At 38.4% G+C, this 17,673-nt stretch overlaps 1 protein-coding gene across 2 annotated transcripts in view; it reads right to left on the reverse strand.

The window, feature by feature from the left end:
- Positions 1–17,673, reverse strand: part of CAMK2A (calcium/calmodulin dependent protein kinase II alpha) — a 57,909-nt gene that overhangs the window by 33,954 nt on the left and 6,282 nt on the right. For both annotated transcript variants that reach the window (XM_053461872.1, XM_053461871.1), the window contains exons 2-3: positions 16,794–16,888; positions 6,837–6,896 (exon numbers count right to left, since the gene is read on the reverse strand). In XM_053461872.1, the coding sequence (XP_053317847.1) occupies positions 6,837–6,896; positions 16,794–16,888 (155 nt within the window). The remainder of the gene's footprint in view (positions 1–6,836; positions 6,897–16,793; positions 16,889–17,673) is intronic.

Consider the following 17,673-nt stretch of genomic DNA (forward strand, 5'->3'; position numbering starts at 1 on the left):
CGTATATATACTTCACAATTTATTTTTGGGTAAATCTGTGTTGTGCTAGCAATTGTTTGAATATCTATGACAGCAGAGTATTTTGTATATTTTGTTAAGAAAAAAATCAAAGGATTAAACAATAAAGATACTTTTTCACAGCATTCTTTGCTCCTATTTATCAAATAATATTAATGGGCTGCACTGTACACTAGCAAAAGGTTATTGGAGTAGATTCTTAAGGCCACAGAGCCAAAAGTTGACTTTTCCATATAGCATCTTTGCTATAAGTAACAGTTATTTCTAGACGATAGCTGAAACAAAGAGTATCATAAGACAAATGTTACATATTGCATTGGGTATTTCTTTAACTTTAAATTTAAACGCCCTCTAACCAAACACCCACTCAACTGTCCATCAACCTGTAACTAATAAAACTATATTAAAGTAAAAGCTGCCCCACTCTTTCCCTATCTCATGATCGGAAAAAGACAGGGAGAAAGCAGACTGAGGGACAGTGCTATTATTTGCATGACACTCCTCTGCGCCAGGACCCAGACAGTTATGGAACAAATACATAGTCTGCCCACTTAGAGACATGTCAGTCCATGTTGTCATGAGGGACTTAATGTGACTTGAAGTTCATGATACATGGAACATCATCATGGATGTGAAGGGGCTTATCTTTACCCTGGGGTAACTTCATTCAAAAGGTAATAACGATATCTGCCCACAGCAACTACCAAAACCCCTACTAGAAAACATGAACTAAACATAATGTACTGGAATAGACACAAACATCATAGGTGTTCTATGAAGTGATGGTATAGTATCTAGTGCCCACATTCATATCGGTGGTATTTAGGTAGATGCATTGGAAGAGGCCATTATGCATCTGCACACTTTCGCTTACAGAGCTACCGGGCCATTGTTCATCCATATCCATTACTCCTCTTACCTGTATGTATCAATGTCTCATAGAAAAATCATACAGCATCAAAAAATACATGCAATTCTTAACCTGCTTATCTATTTATATCCATTTAAATAAACTGTACATTATTGCACAAATTATGTGTCCACAACATATCGCCCATCGTCTTTTTACAAAAATTGCCAAAGAACTTATTCCCAACATAATATTTCAGTTTAATTGTATGATCTCTTCTAGCTAGAATCCTGTTTATATACAGCACATAATCTCATGGCTCCCAGGAGAATTTGCACTTTGTTTGGCATAAGGCTTATGTTTTATTAGTTTTTGTGCCAGCAATAATCTTCTCGCGTGTAACCTTGCAAACTTGGGTCGTATCCCAGCATCAGTTCCTTTGTGCGACCATTTTCAAGTGGCTTTTTTCCTCTATGTGCATTAGGCTTCAAAATTAGATGTTAACCTCCATGAGACAGGGACTTAATGTGCCTGAAAATCCTATATTCAGCACTGTGTAGATGGCAAAACGATAGAGGGAAAAAGCACGATTATTATTATTTCCTTGAAAATATCTAATTCTCAAGAGAACAGTTTGTTTTCTCTGACTTCTTCCTTGTATATACCAGAATATTATTTTTAACACTAAAGGACAGGCAATCTAAATACTGACCTTCTTCATAATGAACTATATATATATATATATATATATATATATATGTGTGTGTGTGTGTATGTACATATACTGTATATATATATAAGCGCTGCGTAAACTGTTGGCGCTATATAAATAAAAGATAATAATAATAATGATATATATATATACACACAGTATATTATTTTGGTTGAATAATAAAAACTCAGTTTTAAGTTCTAATTTTCTTGTTTTAGTGACAAACATCCCACTCTCTGCCTAGGTAAATATCAGCGCCAACCTTCATTGCCGAGCAGTTGTCAAAACTTGTTGGTGGTGCCTGTTTGTCAGTCTTTAAAACTGACAGGGTAGCTAAGCCTTCAACTATTTAAACTCGGGTCCATGGGGAGATATTAGTCTCTTCTGACCTACTTATATGGGGGTTGGAAGCAGAGGCAGGTGTTATAACAGCTGTACATTATGCCCACGCTAGATCCAAGGTGCATTTATCTGGAAGGGAGAACATTTTAGATTGCTAGTGCAATAAGATGAATTTTCATCTTAATTATTTACCGTTTTCTCAACCATATGAAATTGTTCAAAAAACTGTCATATAATTCATATATATGTATATATATATATATATATATATATTACTATCTTTGTAAAAAAAAAAAGATCAGATTTTTCCTTGTACCAATCTCCCAACCAACTCCTGCTTTCATGACGTTTTACTGTCCTTTAAAATTTCTTACCATGTGCTATATGCCTAACCACCCCCCCCAAAAAAAATATTTGTGCTTACAGTCTCTTATGAAAATACTATGTAATCCTAATGGTGCCATAAATGATATGTTAAAAAAAAGACACTCTGCTAAAATGTTTACTGCTGTGTTAGTTCGTTGGCACTATATGATTCTGTAAAAGAAACATTTATAACCAGTTAAACGCACTTCTCCTAGGATCTCTGTAAGTCTAATTAGAGAATTCTTAAATAATTCAGAAATAATAAATGGTTCAGAAATAATGACCTTGAGCCTAGAACCAGAACAACTGCTTATTCTACAAATTGTGGTGTCTCCTGTGTTTCTTTGTTCATCTCTAAAGTCTTCCGCTTCTGTTCTCTAGAGTCATCTCAGTGTAATTATTCAAACAGTAAAAAAAATAAAATGACAGATTTTTGAATATTTTCAGCGATATAGAAGGCTAGTATGTGGGAAATAGGAAGAAAGAATATGAAGATGCTCTGGGACTTGCAATATGCAAAGTAAGCCATTGTCACAGCAGAAACCCAAGATTATGAATGATTTTGCATTGTTTATCACAAAATGCCTCCAGGTTTATATATTTAAATGCATAAAAATGTACATTTTTTAAAAGGGTGTGCTACATATGTAGAACTATCTGCTCAGGTTTTCATAAACTGTCTAACCATCATCACGCAGCCAAAATTCTTAAATAAACTGGCCAAAAATAAAAGACCATTGAGTCGATCGTCTGTAACAAAGGCAAACCTGTTAATCATGTTCCTGATCCTAGACCCAATAAGAAATCAAACCTGACAATACTTAAGTACTTTCAGAGGTTCCCTAGCTGGAAAATATATATGATAGACATAAGTTTAAAATTTAAAACGTTCTAAAAATGCCAATTTCTGCCCTGTAAAAACTTTTTAGTTAGCATTAGGCATAAGGTAATAAAGAGTATCTTGGTGTCAACTTTGATGTCCACCTGTAATCACTGGGCTTCCTATGGGTTGGTCTCACTATCTGAGAAAGCGTCTTCATAGTAGTCAGATTAATTTCCACTTTACGTTGGCTGGTGGTGACATAGACCAATATATGGTATCCATGGCATACCCCGTGCCCTACATTTCTGATACTGTGCATGGAAATATGGAAGCCTACACAATTTACTATTATTATTCTTATGTAGTGATTTGTAAAGCACCATCATATTCACTAGCACCGAACATAAGTCCAGTAGACATATAAGCCCAGGTTCTAGGCCCTTCTCAGAATATACAAGACTGTTGGCAACTATGCCACATTAATGGTTTCAGTGGCGGAACTACCGGGATCGCAGGGGTCGCGACTGCGACCGGGCCCTGGAGTTCTGCCAGTCAGGGGGGCCCAAGGGGTGACGAGCGGTTGCTGAAAACGACCGCTCGGCAACTCTTGGGCCCCCCTGACTGACAGAAATCGAGGATGCCTCATCTCCCCGCCGCTGCCGCTGCCTCCGCTGCTGCTGCCGTCGCCACCGCCAACGGCTGCCTCAGCGCTGCCCAGAGTGCAGTGTTGGGAGCGTGAGGCGTTTGTCTCGGGTGCCAGCGCTTCACACTGAGAGCCGGCATATGACATCATATGCCGGCGCTCAGCAGTGAAGCGCCGGCACCCGAGACAAATGCCTCACGCTCCCAACACAGGAGTTGACGGTAAGGGGGGTAGGGAGGGAGCGGGTAGATCGTGAGAAGGGGGGGTGGGGAGGGAGTGGGTAGATCGTGAGAAGGGGGGTAGATTGTGAGAAGGGGGGGTAGGGAGGGAGAGGGTAGATTGTAAGAAGGGGGTTAGGGAGGGAGAGGGGATATTGTGAGAAGGGGATTAGGGAGGGAGAGGGGATATTGTGAGAAGGGGGGGTAGGGAGGGAGAGGGGAGACTGTGAGAAGGGGGGGTAGGGAGGGAGAGGGGAGACTGTGAGAAGGGGGTAAGGAGGGAGAGGGGAGATCGTGAGAAGGGGGGTTAGGGAGGGAGAGGGGAGATCGTGAGAAGGGGGTAGGGAGGGAGAGGGTAGATAGTGAGAAAGGGATAGATGGGTTGGGGGTGGGGGGGATTCTCGCACCGGGGCCCTGAGGTTTCTAGTTACGCCCCTGAATGGTTTCATAAGTAGCCTTCAAAGAGAATATTACTGGTGGATAAAAAAATACAAAATAAAACTACTGGATATTCTAAAAATTTAAATGTTTATTCCATGTTTTAATTAAGGAACTCTCTATCTCTATCTATGTATTTATCTATCACCTATCATTTTTTGCAGAAGAAGATATATTTAGCACTAGCATTAATTTGCGCATTTGTGGATCAAGAAGCCTATTCGGAGCATTGTTTCCACCGTTTGAGGGTGTGATATTATGAGCGAGGCCATCCATGCACTTATCATACTTCTATTGCTAGGCTCAATAATTCAGATGCATACCAGTAATCTGACCTATTTAAACTGTATCCTGGTGATCTCGCTCTAGTGTCCCGTGATTTATGTATGTTTGCGAGTAGGTTTACATGCGCATGTATGTGCTTAATGGTGATCCTGGTGTTACTGTGAGTCTCTGAATTTTGTTGCCATGGAAACCCTGCTGCAAGAGGCAGTTCTGCTGTCCCATATAAACAGAGGTCTTCGCATGGAGCTGTATGGAGACAGATTGAACCTGACAAGCCATTCACAAATGGTATGAAACATTAATAAATCTCTTGCAATAACCTCAGCGCATGTGTGCATCGAATGCTCGTTTGTTAGAGAGCCATGGAAATTGTATTCGGTGTGTTTGCTTAAGATGTATTCCTATTAAGTAGAAATGATTATCAGACATTTTTTCCAAAAACAATTACAATTATATTGTCTCCTTATGACTTCAACCATTTCCATTCCAGAGAAGAGAGCTAACCATAGCACTGGAATCGAAGGGGTTAATGCCGATAACTATGTTTCTGCATACGAAACATTGAAGTTTTTTTTTTTTTTATTACAGCGATCTTAAAAAAAAAAAGGTTTTACTAAGTGCAACAAGGTGATATCTACGGATCAAAAACATAAAAGAGGTTTTACATTTTGCTCAAGAGAGCAAATCAGAATTAGCCAGATTGCAGATACATCACGGTAGAAATGATCAGATCCAATGTGCCCTAGGGTAGTATTGAGGCCTTTCTGCTCCTTCTTGTTTGATCATAGGTATTACACTTTGCAATACCTAAACATACACTACATGGACAAAAAGTATTGGGACATCTGACCATTACCCCAACGGGGACTTTTATGACATTGCATTAAAATTCCACATTCCAAGACATTTTGGACAATGCTCTGCTTTGTGGGAACAGTTTGGGGAAGGCACTTTTCTATTCCAGCGTGACTGTGCCCCAGTGCACAAAGCAAGGCCCATAAAGACATGGTTGGATGGGACCGGTGTGGAAGAACTTGACTGGCCCGTACAACCCCATCGAACACCTCTGGGATGAATTGGAACAGAGATTGCGAGCTGGGCCTTCTCGTTCAACATCAGTATCTGACCTCACAAATACTCTACTTGATAAATGGGCAGAAATTCACAAAGAAACACCCCTGTGGAAAGCTTTTTGAGACGAGCGGAAGCTGTTATAGCTGCAAAGGGGGGGACATATAACAAATAAATACCAAAGTTGGAATTGGCTCAAGTTTAATACATGGATTTGGTCCAAGAGTAGAACAGTACAATCCAGAAAATGGTATGGACTAATAAACCCATAAGCATTATGTTAGTAGGTAATTCATATATCCCCTTACTTCAGGCTTTTCCTAAAGCTGCGTGGAACATACACATCTATGAAAAATGGAGAGAATTGTTGGTAGACCACCAAAACCTTCGCTACATCAGAAATAGAAGGTACCCACAGTGGCCACATGCGTACTTGAATATAATGATTATTTTAATAATCAATATTGCAACCATTTAAACACCTACGTGATGTAAAGAGAAAAAGTCTAGTTCCTTTAATAAAGATTAATTTAATTAACATCAAGAACCTTTGAATAGCTAGACACTATTCCTCTGGGACTCAAGCTCCTCTTGGGCCATAAAAGCTTACTGTGATTTATTTTATTTACTATGAAGATTTAATCCCTTAAAGAAACAGCTGCTTTTTTTGCACCCTTCGTGACAATGGCTGTTTTAATATTTTTGTGTTTTTTCTTTCTTCAGATACCATTATTTTGATCATATCATGTAATGTACTTAATAATACAATATGTGTATTATATAATATAATATATATAATAGGATGAAAGATTGACTTTTTCTGGATTTTATTTGAAAAAATCGGCTAGCTTTGTTCATTTGCATGGCTAGGCCCCACCCCCTGATCATGGCCACACCCAGAAGAAAGGGGCCTCCGGACATTGCAGGTCCAGAAACCAATTATGTTTTTGACTTTTGTAGAATAAACAAAACCATTTACATTTTTCTAGGTTGCCTTACATGAAAGTTCATCCCTGATTAACCAAATCCAGCGCTTTTCATTGAAGCAAATCAAAGCTATAGACACTGACCTATGTTTGGGTGCTTCAGAAGACGGCAGATCCGAGCCTCTCTTTCTAGCTTCTGATGATCTGACAATACATAAAGGAAGAAGAATACAAGAAAGTTATAGTAGTTCATTTACAGTTTCTTTTGTAGACATTCAAACACACGAGCAATAAACTCACTTGATTCTTGTGATTTCTCAGAAAACTGAAAGTGAAAAGGTGGGGAGCAAAGAAACTCCAAAACAATGTCTTATAACAATAATAATATCCTCTATATAATAATAATATGCACTGTGTGGGCAATATTAATGCCAGGAACATCCTACACAAACATGTCTTTGACAAACCTTGGTACATTGACAGTTACTTGCAAAAGGATTATCAGAGTCTGCAGTCCAATAAATATATTCAGGCGGAAGAGGCATCAAAGCTGCTTTTATTTAGTCTAATTACACCCTCAAACATTCCTCCACAATCTTACCTACTTGCCTTCTTGTACACAAGGAATTGCTCTGCAAAATCCGTCAGTTTCATGAAAACAGGTGAGCAATGGCAACCGAAGTGCAAGGACATTATCTGTGCCAACCTACACATCTTGCTACATACAAGGTGATTCATCAAAGTGCATTAGAGCTAACATAGAAGAACACAGAAGCTACTCTCAGAATTGCACTTGTTATCCACTGTAAATTGTGATGAATTACCCTCATTCCAAGTTATGTATCAAGCAGACTCCATTAACGAAGAGAATTTATTAGTGAGAGAACATTCAATCCTGTATCATCTGAATCCTGCAGAAAATGTGTCTTCTTTCATTTTTACTCATGGGTGGTTTGTACTAGATCAAAATAGATGAAAAAGACAATAATATATTATCTTGCCATCAGCACAAATAGCCACTTTCCACCAATGTGCTTCAGATCAGTGATAAAAAATGTTCATGCTTTATAGTTGAGCTATAAAATTACCAACAGAGAGGTGTTAATAATTCTAGGATCTCCGGCAAAGGGTGTGTGTGCGTATTCACAGAGTACTTTAATATGCATTCTGCTTTAATGGTGGTGTCAGGAACATTAAAATGCCCCTTTAACTAAACCTAACCACATTTTTAAAAGTCTTCCTTTGCTTTTTAGATAAAAGCTCAAGCTGTAACACAGCCGTTTTTTTGCCTGGAGACTCCGGATGAATTGCCCCACTCCGTACCCATGGCCAGAACCCCCTTCCGTCGCCATATAAATATAAAGCGGTTGGGGTTAGCCCCGCCCACATTGTGACTGGCCCTATCCATTGACATTAGTGGCCCCACCCACTCGTGATATATTCCCCGCCCACTGACATCATCGGCCTACCCGAAGAAGGAGGGCTCTGAGGAGCTGGCACCCGGAAGTTCCCAGGGATGCTCATGTAGTAGGAGTGAGAGCTTCTTTTGTCAATAGATTCACAGCACAAAAACAAAGGCTGAGCTGGACAGGGACCAATTCAGCATGTGCACTGATTTGAACTTACAAATTTCCACTGGCTTTTGTATATCCCGTAATAGATTATTTCATACTGTTTTTGCAAATGAAAAAAAACACATAAGTAGCCTTATTACCATACACACAGTAAATCTGGCAGTCAACCATTGATTTTTCCCCCTTAAAGTCAAACACGTTAACATGAAATATAGATCAGCTTATAAATTATTTTAATGCAAGGGGATAACAATGAAAATGCAAGTATCTTGAAATACAGCTACAAGGAAGCACGTGTTTCCTTCCAATAAAACGCAAAGCCCTGTACTTGTATAAAGAAGAACAGATTTAACCCCTTAATGACAAAGCCCGTACATGTACGGGCTCAAAATGCATTGTTTTCAATGGGTTTAGGGACCGCCCATTGTCCTTAAGGGGTTAAAAAAACAACAAACAAAAAACAGCTTGTTCAGTAGTAGAGTGGAAATACTAAATCCAAATCTCATACCAGTAATAGGAGCTAAGCAGGTAGACAGGGACATATCTACCAGTTGACCTATATTTTAAATCAATGGTGAATGGTTTCATATTTAATATAATACTGAATGCTAGCTATGGTTAAAGAATAGAAAAGAATAATTCATAAATATATTCAAAAATACACCCATCATTTGTGATTATATTTTTTCCCTTCAAGTAGAGATGAGCGGAAATATTGGGATCACTTTTGTGGAACAATATTTTGAGATTTGTTAAAAAAAAAAAAAAAGTGAAAATTAAGTGAAACATTCTGTTAACAAAATATGTCTCTACGGTAAAATGGATTAAATGAGAAAGGCTGTAGCCACTGAGTAAAGCAAAGCTTTTATGGAGAAAGAAGGTTAAAGAGCGATGTGAGAGTGTTAGGGTTGCCAGATGAGTCACTTAAAATTGGGCACTTATGAGCTCTAGATGCCAGATAAATGTAATCCTAAAAATCCCAAAAATAAAATATTTTATTCATAGATTGTTTGAAATAAAATTTTCATTAATTTTACCAAGAAAAATTCTTAAACTGAAGACATATTTAGTACATCTAGGAAGTATGTACTAAATGTATTTAATTATTATTAAAACAATAATTATGTAGATTGTGAGCTATTAAATCCAGAAAACCGCCTTATTCACAAAGTATACTGTGGGAGATCACTACCTTGATGGTAGTGAAGGAATAACATGCAGACCTGGTTATCTTTGCACATATTTCAACCATCACTTTGGGTTATCTAGGAACTCTCCAGGTTCGGCCCAGAGCTTCTATGGGAAGCCCTGCTTCCCCAGGTCTCTGGAGCAGTTTCATTAATCTCTTGGCAAGGTGGTTGTGTGCGGCCATGTCCACTAACCGCTCACTTTCTCCTGCTCCCCACTCGGGTTCCTTCCACCACAAGCTTTATACTAAGCCCAACTGCACACACATCTAATCCTGCCTTCTTGCAGAGTAGCCCACCCTGCACAATCCCGAAGAGAGGGAGAGCTCCAAGAAACCGGCCCGGGGAAGTTGGTAGCCACAGCAAAAAATCCTCTGAGAAACAATGCTGTAAAATACGGTTGTTCTATGTATAACAAACTACAAACCATGCTACTTAGTCACCTATTTTGTAGCTTTTTTGTTTTATTTGTGCATTTAGCACAGACGTTCTTATGGATTACCTACATTTGCCAAGAGATTATAGGAAAAAAAAAAAATTAAATATATATGATTGGACATTCTGATTTAATTTGGTTTTATATTGATACTGCAATCTGATATATTTTCTTTTATTTTAGATTTTAGTTTAAAATATTGTGCTAGTTGTTGCACCTTCATACAGAATTATATTGTATTTAAATGTGTGTAATCTGTCAAGTTTAGAAATAAAAAACATAGATTTTAATAGCCTGATTTGTTTGCATTCTGTCTCTCCAAATCAATTGCTACTCCAGTTTTATCCGATGTGTCATGCTAGGCTGACGTATTAAAAGAGCCTTGTAAGAGATAATCACCAGAGGATTTATATCTCACAAAAATGTGATCAATTTTTCTTCAGTGTGAATTTTAGCCACATTTTAAAAAATACATTAGGGCTGAAGTGACTAATATTTGTGAATTATAGTAAAAACCCTTTTATTGTGCACAATAGAGAGAGAATGGTAGACTACATTAGTGTTACCGGCACCCAATGTGGTAATATCACTTACACTCATGGACCAGCTGCTGCACATACAGGGCAAGATTAACAAGGTTAGCCATTAATATAGTAGCCCTTAAAATAAATTTAAAAGACAATAATCAGAGGCATCTGGTTGTTGTTTATAGCCGACTTGTAACATCAATTACGGTGTTACATGCTCTTGTAGAGAGTGAAATATTCTGCATGGCCCGAGTTTGAAGACTCATTGACTAGTACATAGCAAACAGAGGTAGATTCCCTGTAATTAATTATAATACGTTCAACTGCATATACTAAGCTGACTAGGTCTAGGGGGTAACAGCACCTTTGCTGCAACACCAGAGGCAGATCATCGTTTTGGGCAATCTGGATAACCGATGGTCTGCAGTCTAAAGGCTTGTTCCCAAAAAAATTAGAATCTCCCCAACTGGACCATTTACACTAGGTTGGAGCTTAGTTCTTATAGCTTCCCGTGCCATGCATCCTTCTAAATGCAGCAATATCGCATCCCATTGCCCAGAAACACCAGTAGCCACCAATATACCTACTGCAGAGGGCTGCCGCTGCACCGACTGTATCTCAGCAGGTAAGAACCTAAATACATCACTAAATTCCGTAATACAGGAGTTGGATTGATGGCAGTGTTTCTTACAACGTTCCAAAGCATAGTCCACAAGGGAATGCATTGGGTCCTACTTTTTTTGTTTTGTTTTACATTTTAAGGTGTTGTTCGACATAGCTATCATTTTATCTGTCTGAAGATTTAATCACACAGCATAAAGTTTTAAGAATTTCTTTAAATAAAAAAATTGTCAAATGACCAGATTTCCTAACAGAAAATATAAATAAGCCAAAAATATATATGAGTAAATAATTATTTCTGGTGGATTGTGGGCAGTACTAAGAGCTTTTTGCAAGGAAAAACAGAAGCAAAAGGGACATGGGGCCATGATATTTTCTTCCAATATTCATGCTCAGTCTGCTCTTTTGTCCAAGCACTGTATATTTTTGATTTTATAATTGCATCTTTGGGGTTCATTCATAAAAGGGAGAGCTGCTTGGAGAGTTTATAGGATTGTTGTGATTTCAACTCCTTGACGTCACTGTTCATTATAAAGAGCCAACAGTGTTCTCCAGCAAAAAGGGCTGAGCTGGCCCTGGATATTGCATAGTTAACGCGGTGACAAGACCTTTACATCTACTGACTTAACTCTATATTATATGTGATGGGACGACTTCAAATTGTGCTTCATTCGGTATGAAACTTCAGCGATTAACTCCTTCAGCGCTAGATGAGACTAGTACTCGGGAGTCGAAGCAGGACAGCAATATAATGGAGCTGTGGCTATCCGGAGCGTAGCTATACAGTGTCATAGCAGCCCACCCCAATCATCATAAAAAAAAAATGTTGAGGTAGAAAACAGGAAGACTTTATTGAAGAAAACATCTAGCCTTATGATTAACACTTTATGAGATAAGAACCATAATCACATCAACCAAACAATACCCTGTCCAGACAGACTGGCGCCACAATCCAACCACCAAACACAGTAAGTCACTGTTTTCGGGGTGATCCTGAGGGAGCAACATCAACCCAGGGTATTGTTTGATAGCTTGGGGTCCCTAGATAGTTCAGTGCAAAAAGTGGCACGATCTGTGGTCGGGACCCTGAGCGGCACCTGTTCCCCAGGGCAGTCTGCAAAGCAACCGGGTGTAGGCAGCTCCCTTTCCCAATCACCCCTCAGTTGTATCCCACCACACATTTGGCTCTGGGGGGCCATGGGCATCTGAGATGTTTAGGGTTAAAGTCAGCAGGCACTCCTACGGATCCTAGCAGCTAAACAATTCCAGAGCATTACGACTAAGACCTGGTCAGGCACAGGGCAACGGAAACAGGGATTCAACGGGACTGTAAACATAAGGGTGTGATTATACTCGCCTGGAAAAGGTGGAACAGGGGGAAAACAACTCCAAAACAGTCCTCTGCAGCCCTAGTTCCGTTTATAAGGCCAGTCAAGCTCTTCCTTTAGTAGAAGCCCACTGGGGTTGACCATTCATAATGTATAGTAAAGTCAATGAGTTGAAATATAACTCTCCCTTTAGTGAATAGACCCCTTTGTTTAAACTGCAAGGTTAGTATTATTTCGGCACACCCCCACCATAAGTAAAATACATGCACATGTTAACATGTAAGTTCCCTTTAACAGCCACTCACTCTAACATCATACACTTACACATGCTGTACATACACACACACACACACGGTATCTGACCAGCATCCTACCAGGCATCTGGATGCCATGCACCCACAGCATCCACAGTAGCACATCCCTGATTCAGTGTCAGGTTCATATATACATTTCTGAAGCTGTTACATTGAATATTGGTTAATACAGAGAGATATAAATATTTCTTAAGTACAATTCTAAAAAAGAAGGGTTATGTCCGCACATATTGGCCTCAAATACATCCAACTTTAAATATATTCACAAATGAACACATGTGGATCTGGCAACATGTCTGTCCCTTTGTTTTATAGACTTGTGATTTTAAATTCAAATTCTTTTTTGAGGACAAGATTGAAAATAATTGATCTGAAACATTGATATGATTATTATTATTAGTTGTTTTTGTTCTGTGAACTGGCAAATTTCAGCAAGGTTTTAAGGTATTGCATTTTATTTATTTTTTTCCTTCTATCCTTTTTTTGACACAGTGATAGGGTAATTTCATAAAGGAACAGCATGCAATGAAACAGTAGGGGTGATAGCAGAGAACAGCTGAACAATCAGAAACAATTGTATCCCTGAAGCACGTTAACTGCTCATTGGCAGGAGGTTTTAGTGGAACAATGGTTCAAATAGAGCAGTTTCTTAAAATCAATTTAAAAGAAAGGGGAAATTTCAAAGCCATGAAAAAAATGCCTTTAATCGTATTTTTTGGTTCATGTCTGAGAGTACTGTAGATTATTACAGTCCCTCATTTAACCTGGAGGGACCTGGAGGTTGTTGTAAGTTATGAATATTTATTGAACACAAAGTGGCCCAAACTTTTAATAGAAACCAATTGTGGGGATGTAAACGAAGGCTCGAGTCTGGGCCAGTTTGGAAGACGTGATGGCTCAAGCCTTGTTTGAGTGACTTTTCATTTGATATGATAGTTTCATCTTTCATTAAGCGTGGGGAGGTAAAAAAATACAAACCTTTGTCAATTGAAGGTGAAGATTTGAATTTAATTTCTGTAAATATTGTCACATATACCTTCTCGCTTATACAGGTACCGTGAGTGTTAGAACCAAGCTAAAACTTGGTTCTGCCCCAACTTGGTTCTGCCTTCCAAACTTGGTTCTGCCTTCCAAACTTGGTTCTGCCTTCCAAACTATGGCTACAAATAATATAGTGAGATCTAAATTAAGTAAAAAGCACATGGGGTGAAAATTCTGTTTGTAAGTTTATTGTTAACACTTGGACGTTACGTATTCCGAATCCCAGATGAGAACATGCCTGATTTTTTTCATCATGGAAAGCTAGCATCAAGAAGTCCATAAATCTGTGAATTCACCGTATATATTCTTTGATGCACTCAGTCTGTTGTGATTTGATGCCCTATTTAAGCTATACGTGGCTGCTGAAAGTTCTTGAGAAGGTTAGAGAAGGCAAATCTTCATCTTCCAATGTGCAAGCTGTCATATTTCCTGTCATTCTCAGGTTCCATGTGTCAGGAATCAGGAGTCATTGTTACACCTACACTGACAGGTTTGATCAGTTCTGCCTTTTTATTTCCCCAAGGGCTGCCTTCTGCCGTTAACTCGCCAATAGCTTTGAAATTAGTGAAGCTGCGTTTTCCCTGCTGTGAACATGTACGTGAGGGGGATGAGGGGAGGAACTTCATAGTATAACAGCTGGGTCTTTTTTCACAGTTTATGCAATCTCTTTACCCTCTTATCATCACCAAGATTTTAAACTGCTCTCTTCTTTGTTAAGAATTGTTACCCATCTATTCAGTACGTAGCGTCAGATGATTGAGAAAATGCAGGGGGAAAATAATGTTTTTAGAGATATGGAAACCTAACCCATCTAGATATGATGTTGATAACGGTACTAATCTCTGGTAACATTTACATATTACATATTACATTTAAGCTATTATTAATAGTATATGATAAACTCATAAATAAAAGAGATGGACTTTAAGGTCTAAAAACTTCCCAAAGCGGTTCCAAAATGTTTATTTTTCATTTTTAGCAATTATTGTATAAAAAGATCAGTGGCGTATTCTGGCCTTGGCCGACTAGGGACAGGAACACAAAAAATCTAAAATGAAAAAATTCCTTTCTAGAAAAAAAATGTAACATAAAATCGTAGTCAGATAAATAAGCCGGGATCAGGAACCAGAATGGGTAGCCAGACGAGCCGGAGTCAGGAATACAGAAGTCAGCAGTATCAGGAATCAGGATGTGGAAGGGAAGTCACACGAAGCCAGGGTATACACAGGAAAATCAGGAACACGGGAACACACTTGGTAGCCATTTTGGAACACAAGGGCAATGGAATCCTGCAGGCTTATATAGCCAAGAGCAAGGCGGAGTTTTAAAGAACCGCCCACAGCACACAGTGAAAAGGAATTGAGCTCACAAAAGTGGCGAAATCTCAAGTGTGGCTGTGGAACCATGACATGCGGCATGTCTAGGGGGCGACAGTCTATAGAATGCATTAAAAGGCACTGTGTGCCTTCAGGACATGAAGCGTTGGGTTATGAAGTCATATGCCTACATTCTACAGTAAGGACAGTGACCACAGAGGGGCAGCTGTGTGCGCCGCCATGGGTCAGGCCTAGGATAGGTAAACGTGCAGCTGAAATACATTGGATCTATATCTCCACTAGTATTCTCAGAAGTGCATCTTCTTAGTATATACTAGTAGGGTAATAACTCTTAAAACAAATTATGGGAACATCATCTAATCTCTTCTCTCGACCATCTATTACAGGCTACCACCTCTGCTCATGACAGCTCTGCTATCGTCATTCTATTCTCCGAGTTCTTTTCTCCTGGATATCAGCTTTTATGATGCTCCCCGTCACTTCCTTTGAATGTCCAATCTTCTCTCAGTGACTCACCTACCTTCTGTCTCCAGCTCATTACTCTTCTCTATACTTGCCTCTCTATTAATGTCTTCTCCCTTTGTTTTATTTGCTTCCGGAGACTACTGACTCCTGACTTTTCACCGGCATCTCTTCTGACTTCTATCACTTTTGCTGACACCTTTTCACTATTCTGTATCTGGTTTTGATTCTATTGCAATGATTTTTGGTGCAATACGTTGTGAAAGATTGTGTGCTGCCTTTCCAAAAGGTCATCTGCATACTTATACCCTCGGCCTCCGCAGGGAAACTATCAATAGTCTTAAAGTACATGCAATATATCTGTCCATCAGAAAAAAATAAAAGTATTACGGTAACTAACAAACATTGCAGACTGGGATCCATTACTTGGTTTCACCGATGTACCTAAGATTTTTCCATGCATTATATTTCATGAGATTTTGAACATCTGCCTTGCTTTGGGGGAATTAAACATAGCCTCGTTCAATATCTTGCATTGCCATAACTGTGTGATGAATTTGTCCGCAGAGCACTTTGGAAGCATTAAGCTTATCTCTGATCGCAGCCACACAAGGCAATTTTTCATATAGTATTTTATTTTTTATTTCAGATACACACAAAAAGACTAGAACATTGGACTTTTCTACAGTGAAGTAAGTCCATCTTCCAAATGCAGCTAACATATCAATTTAAAATAAATGTGTTTTGAAAACCAGGGGCCATTCCAGAAATAAGTGTACCAAAAAAAACAATTAACAGGCCAACAATTTTTGGCCAGTGTGTCTTATTCAGAAATGTCGGAACAGTCTAATGACAATAAAAGGACTGCATCCATTTGAGGATGAGATGCAGACAAATAGTTCTGATTACCTCTGGCCTATATGATCAGGAGAAATTTGGACAAGCATACTCTTAAAATGAAGACCTAGAAGTGAAACTGTTTTCAAAGGACTATTATTGTGATGACTATGACCTATCAATTAGACCCATATTTCAACTATCCAAACTAAGACTGAAAGTCTCTAATCTCCTCCAAAGACCTAAGTATAAGAGATGATCCAGAAATTATTTTCCTGTCTAATCTATTACATCCATATCTACCATATCTTTGACCTTGTGTAATTAAAGAAAACACCTTTCTCTAATATTTTCTTTCTTATCTAACCTCTTACCCATTTCACACATATTTGTCCGTAACAGCAAGGCAAAAAGAATGCTTTATATTCCACACTCACCTCGAGCTGAAAGCTTCTTGGTGTTAATAATTTTTGCTGCATATTCCTGGCCCGATAAAACTTTCACACACCTACGGACGATGGAGAAAGCGCCCCTAGAAAAAAGGTAAAAAAAATGTAAAGGTGTTTTTTTTTTTTTATTTAACCTTTTTATTTAACTTTTCTTTACTGAAGTGGTTAAAAATACATATTTAAATGTACTGCCCTAATACAAAGTATATGTGTGATATAATGTATAATATTATATTAATATAATGATGGACTTACACCACAGCATAGAAACATAGAAGTGTGTAATTTCACAGCTTGTAAGAACCATTTACACACAAAAATGGAAAGAAAAGCGTAACGTAAAGTGAAAGAGAAATCAATGTTGAGATCGCGCAATACAAAGGACTTTGTGAACAGCCCCAATGCATCAGCAAAACTGATATGAATCAGGACAATGGGAAGACGATGTATTATCAAATAAGGTAAACTATTCAGTGCTGAAGCAAAAAAATACCAGAAGGCCTTGTATGGTGAGGTGCTGTATATTATTCAATGATGCTTGCTTTAATTTACAGGTTTAGTTTTTTTTCTGGAAATTCGCTACCTTATCTATAAAACAGTACTATGGGTTATTATGCTTCACCATTCCATGTTGTTATACGTTACTGCTGTTTAAAAAAAAAAAGAGGCAAAAATAGAGTTTATATGCAAAAGTATTAACATCTTGTTTTGCTCTTGGCTATTTTTGCAATATTGGCTTGTTCATAAAAATCCAGACACTTAGAATCAAAACAGCATTTTTTGAATATTTTCCTTGCCTGTTTTCTTCTTCACAATAACATTTTTCCAAAAATGTGGTCTTTTCCTGTCCCCCTTTATCTTTTACCTG

Source organism: Spea bombifrons, chromosome 4, assembly GCF_027358695.1.
Source record: "Spea bombifrons isolate aSpeBom1 chromosome 4, aSpeBom1.2.pri, whole genome shotgun sequence".
Taxonomy (NCBI): domain Eukaryota; kingdom Metazoa; phylum Chordata; class Amphibia; order Anura; family Pelobatidae; genus Spea; species Spea bombifrons.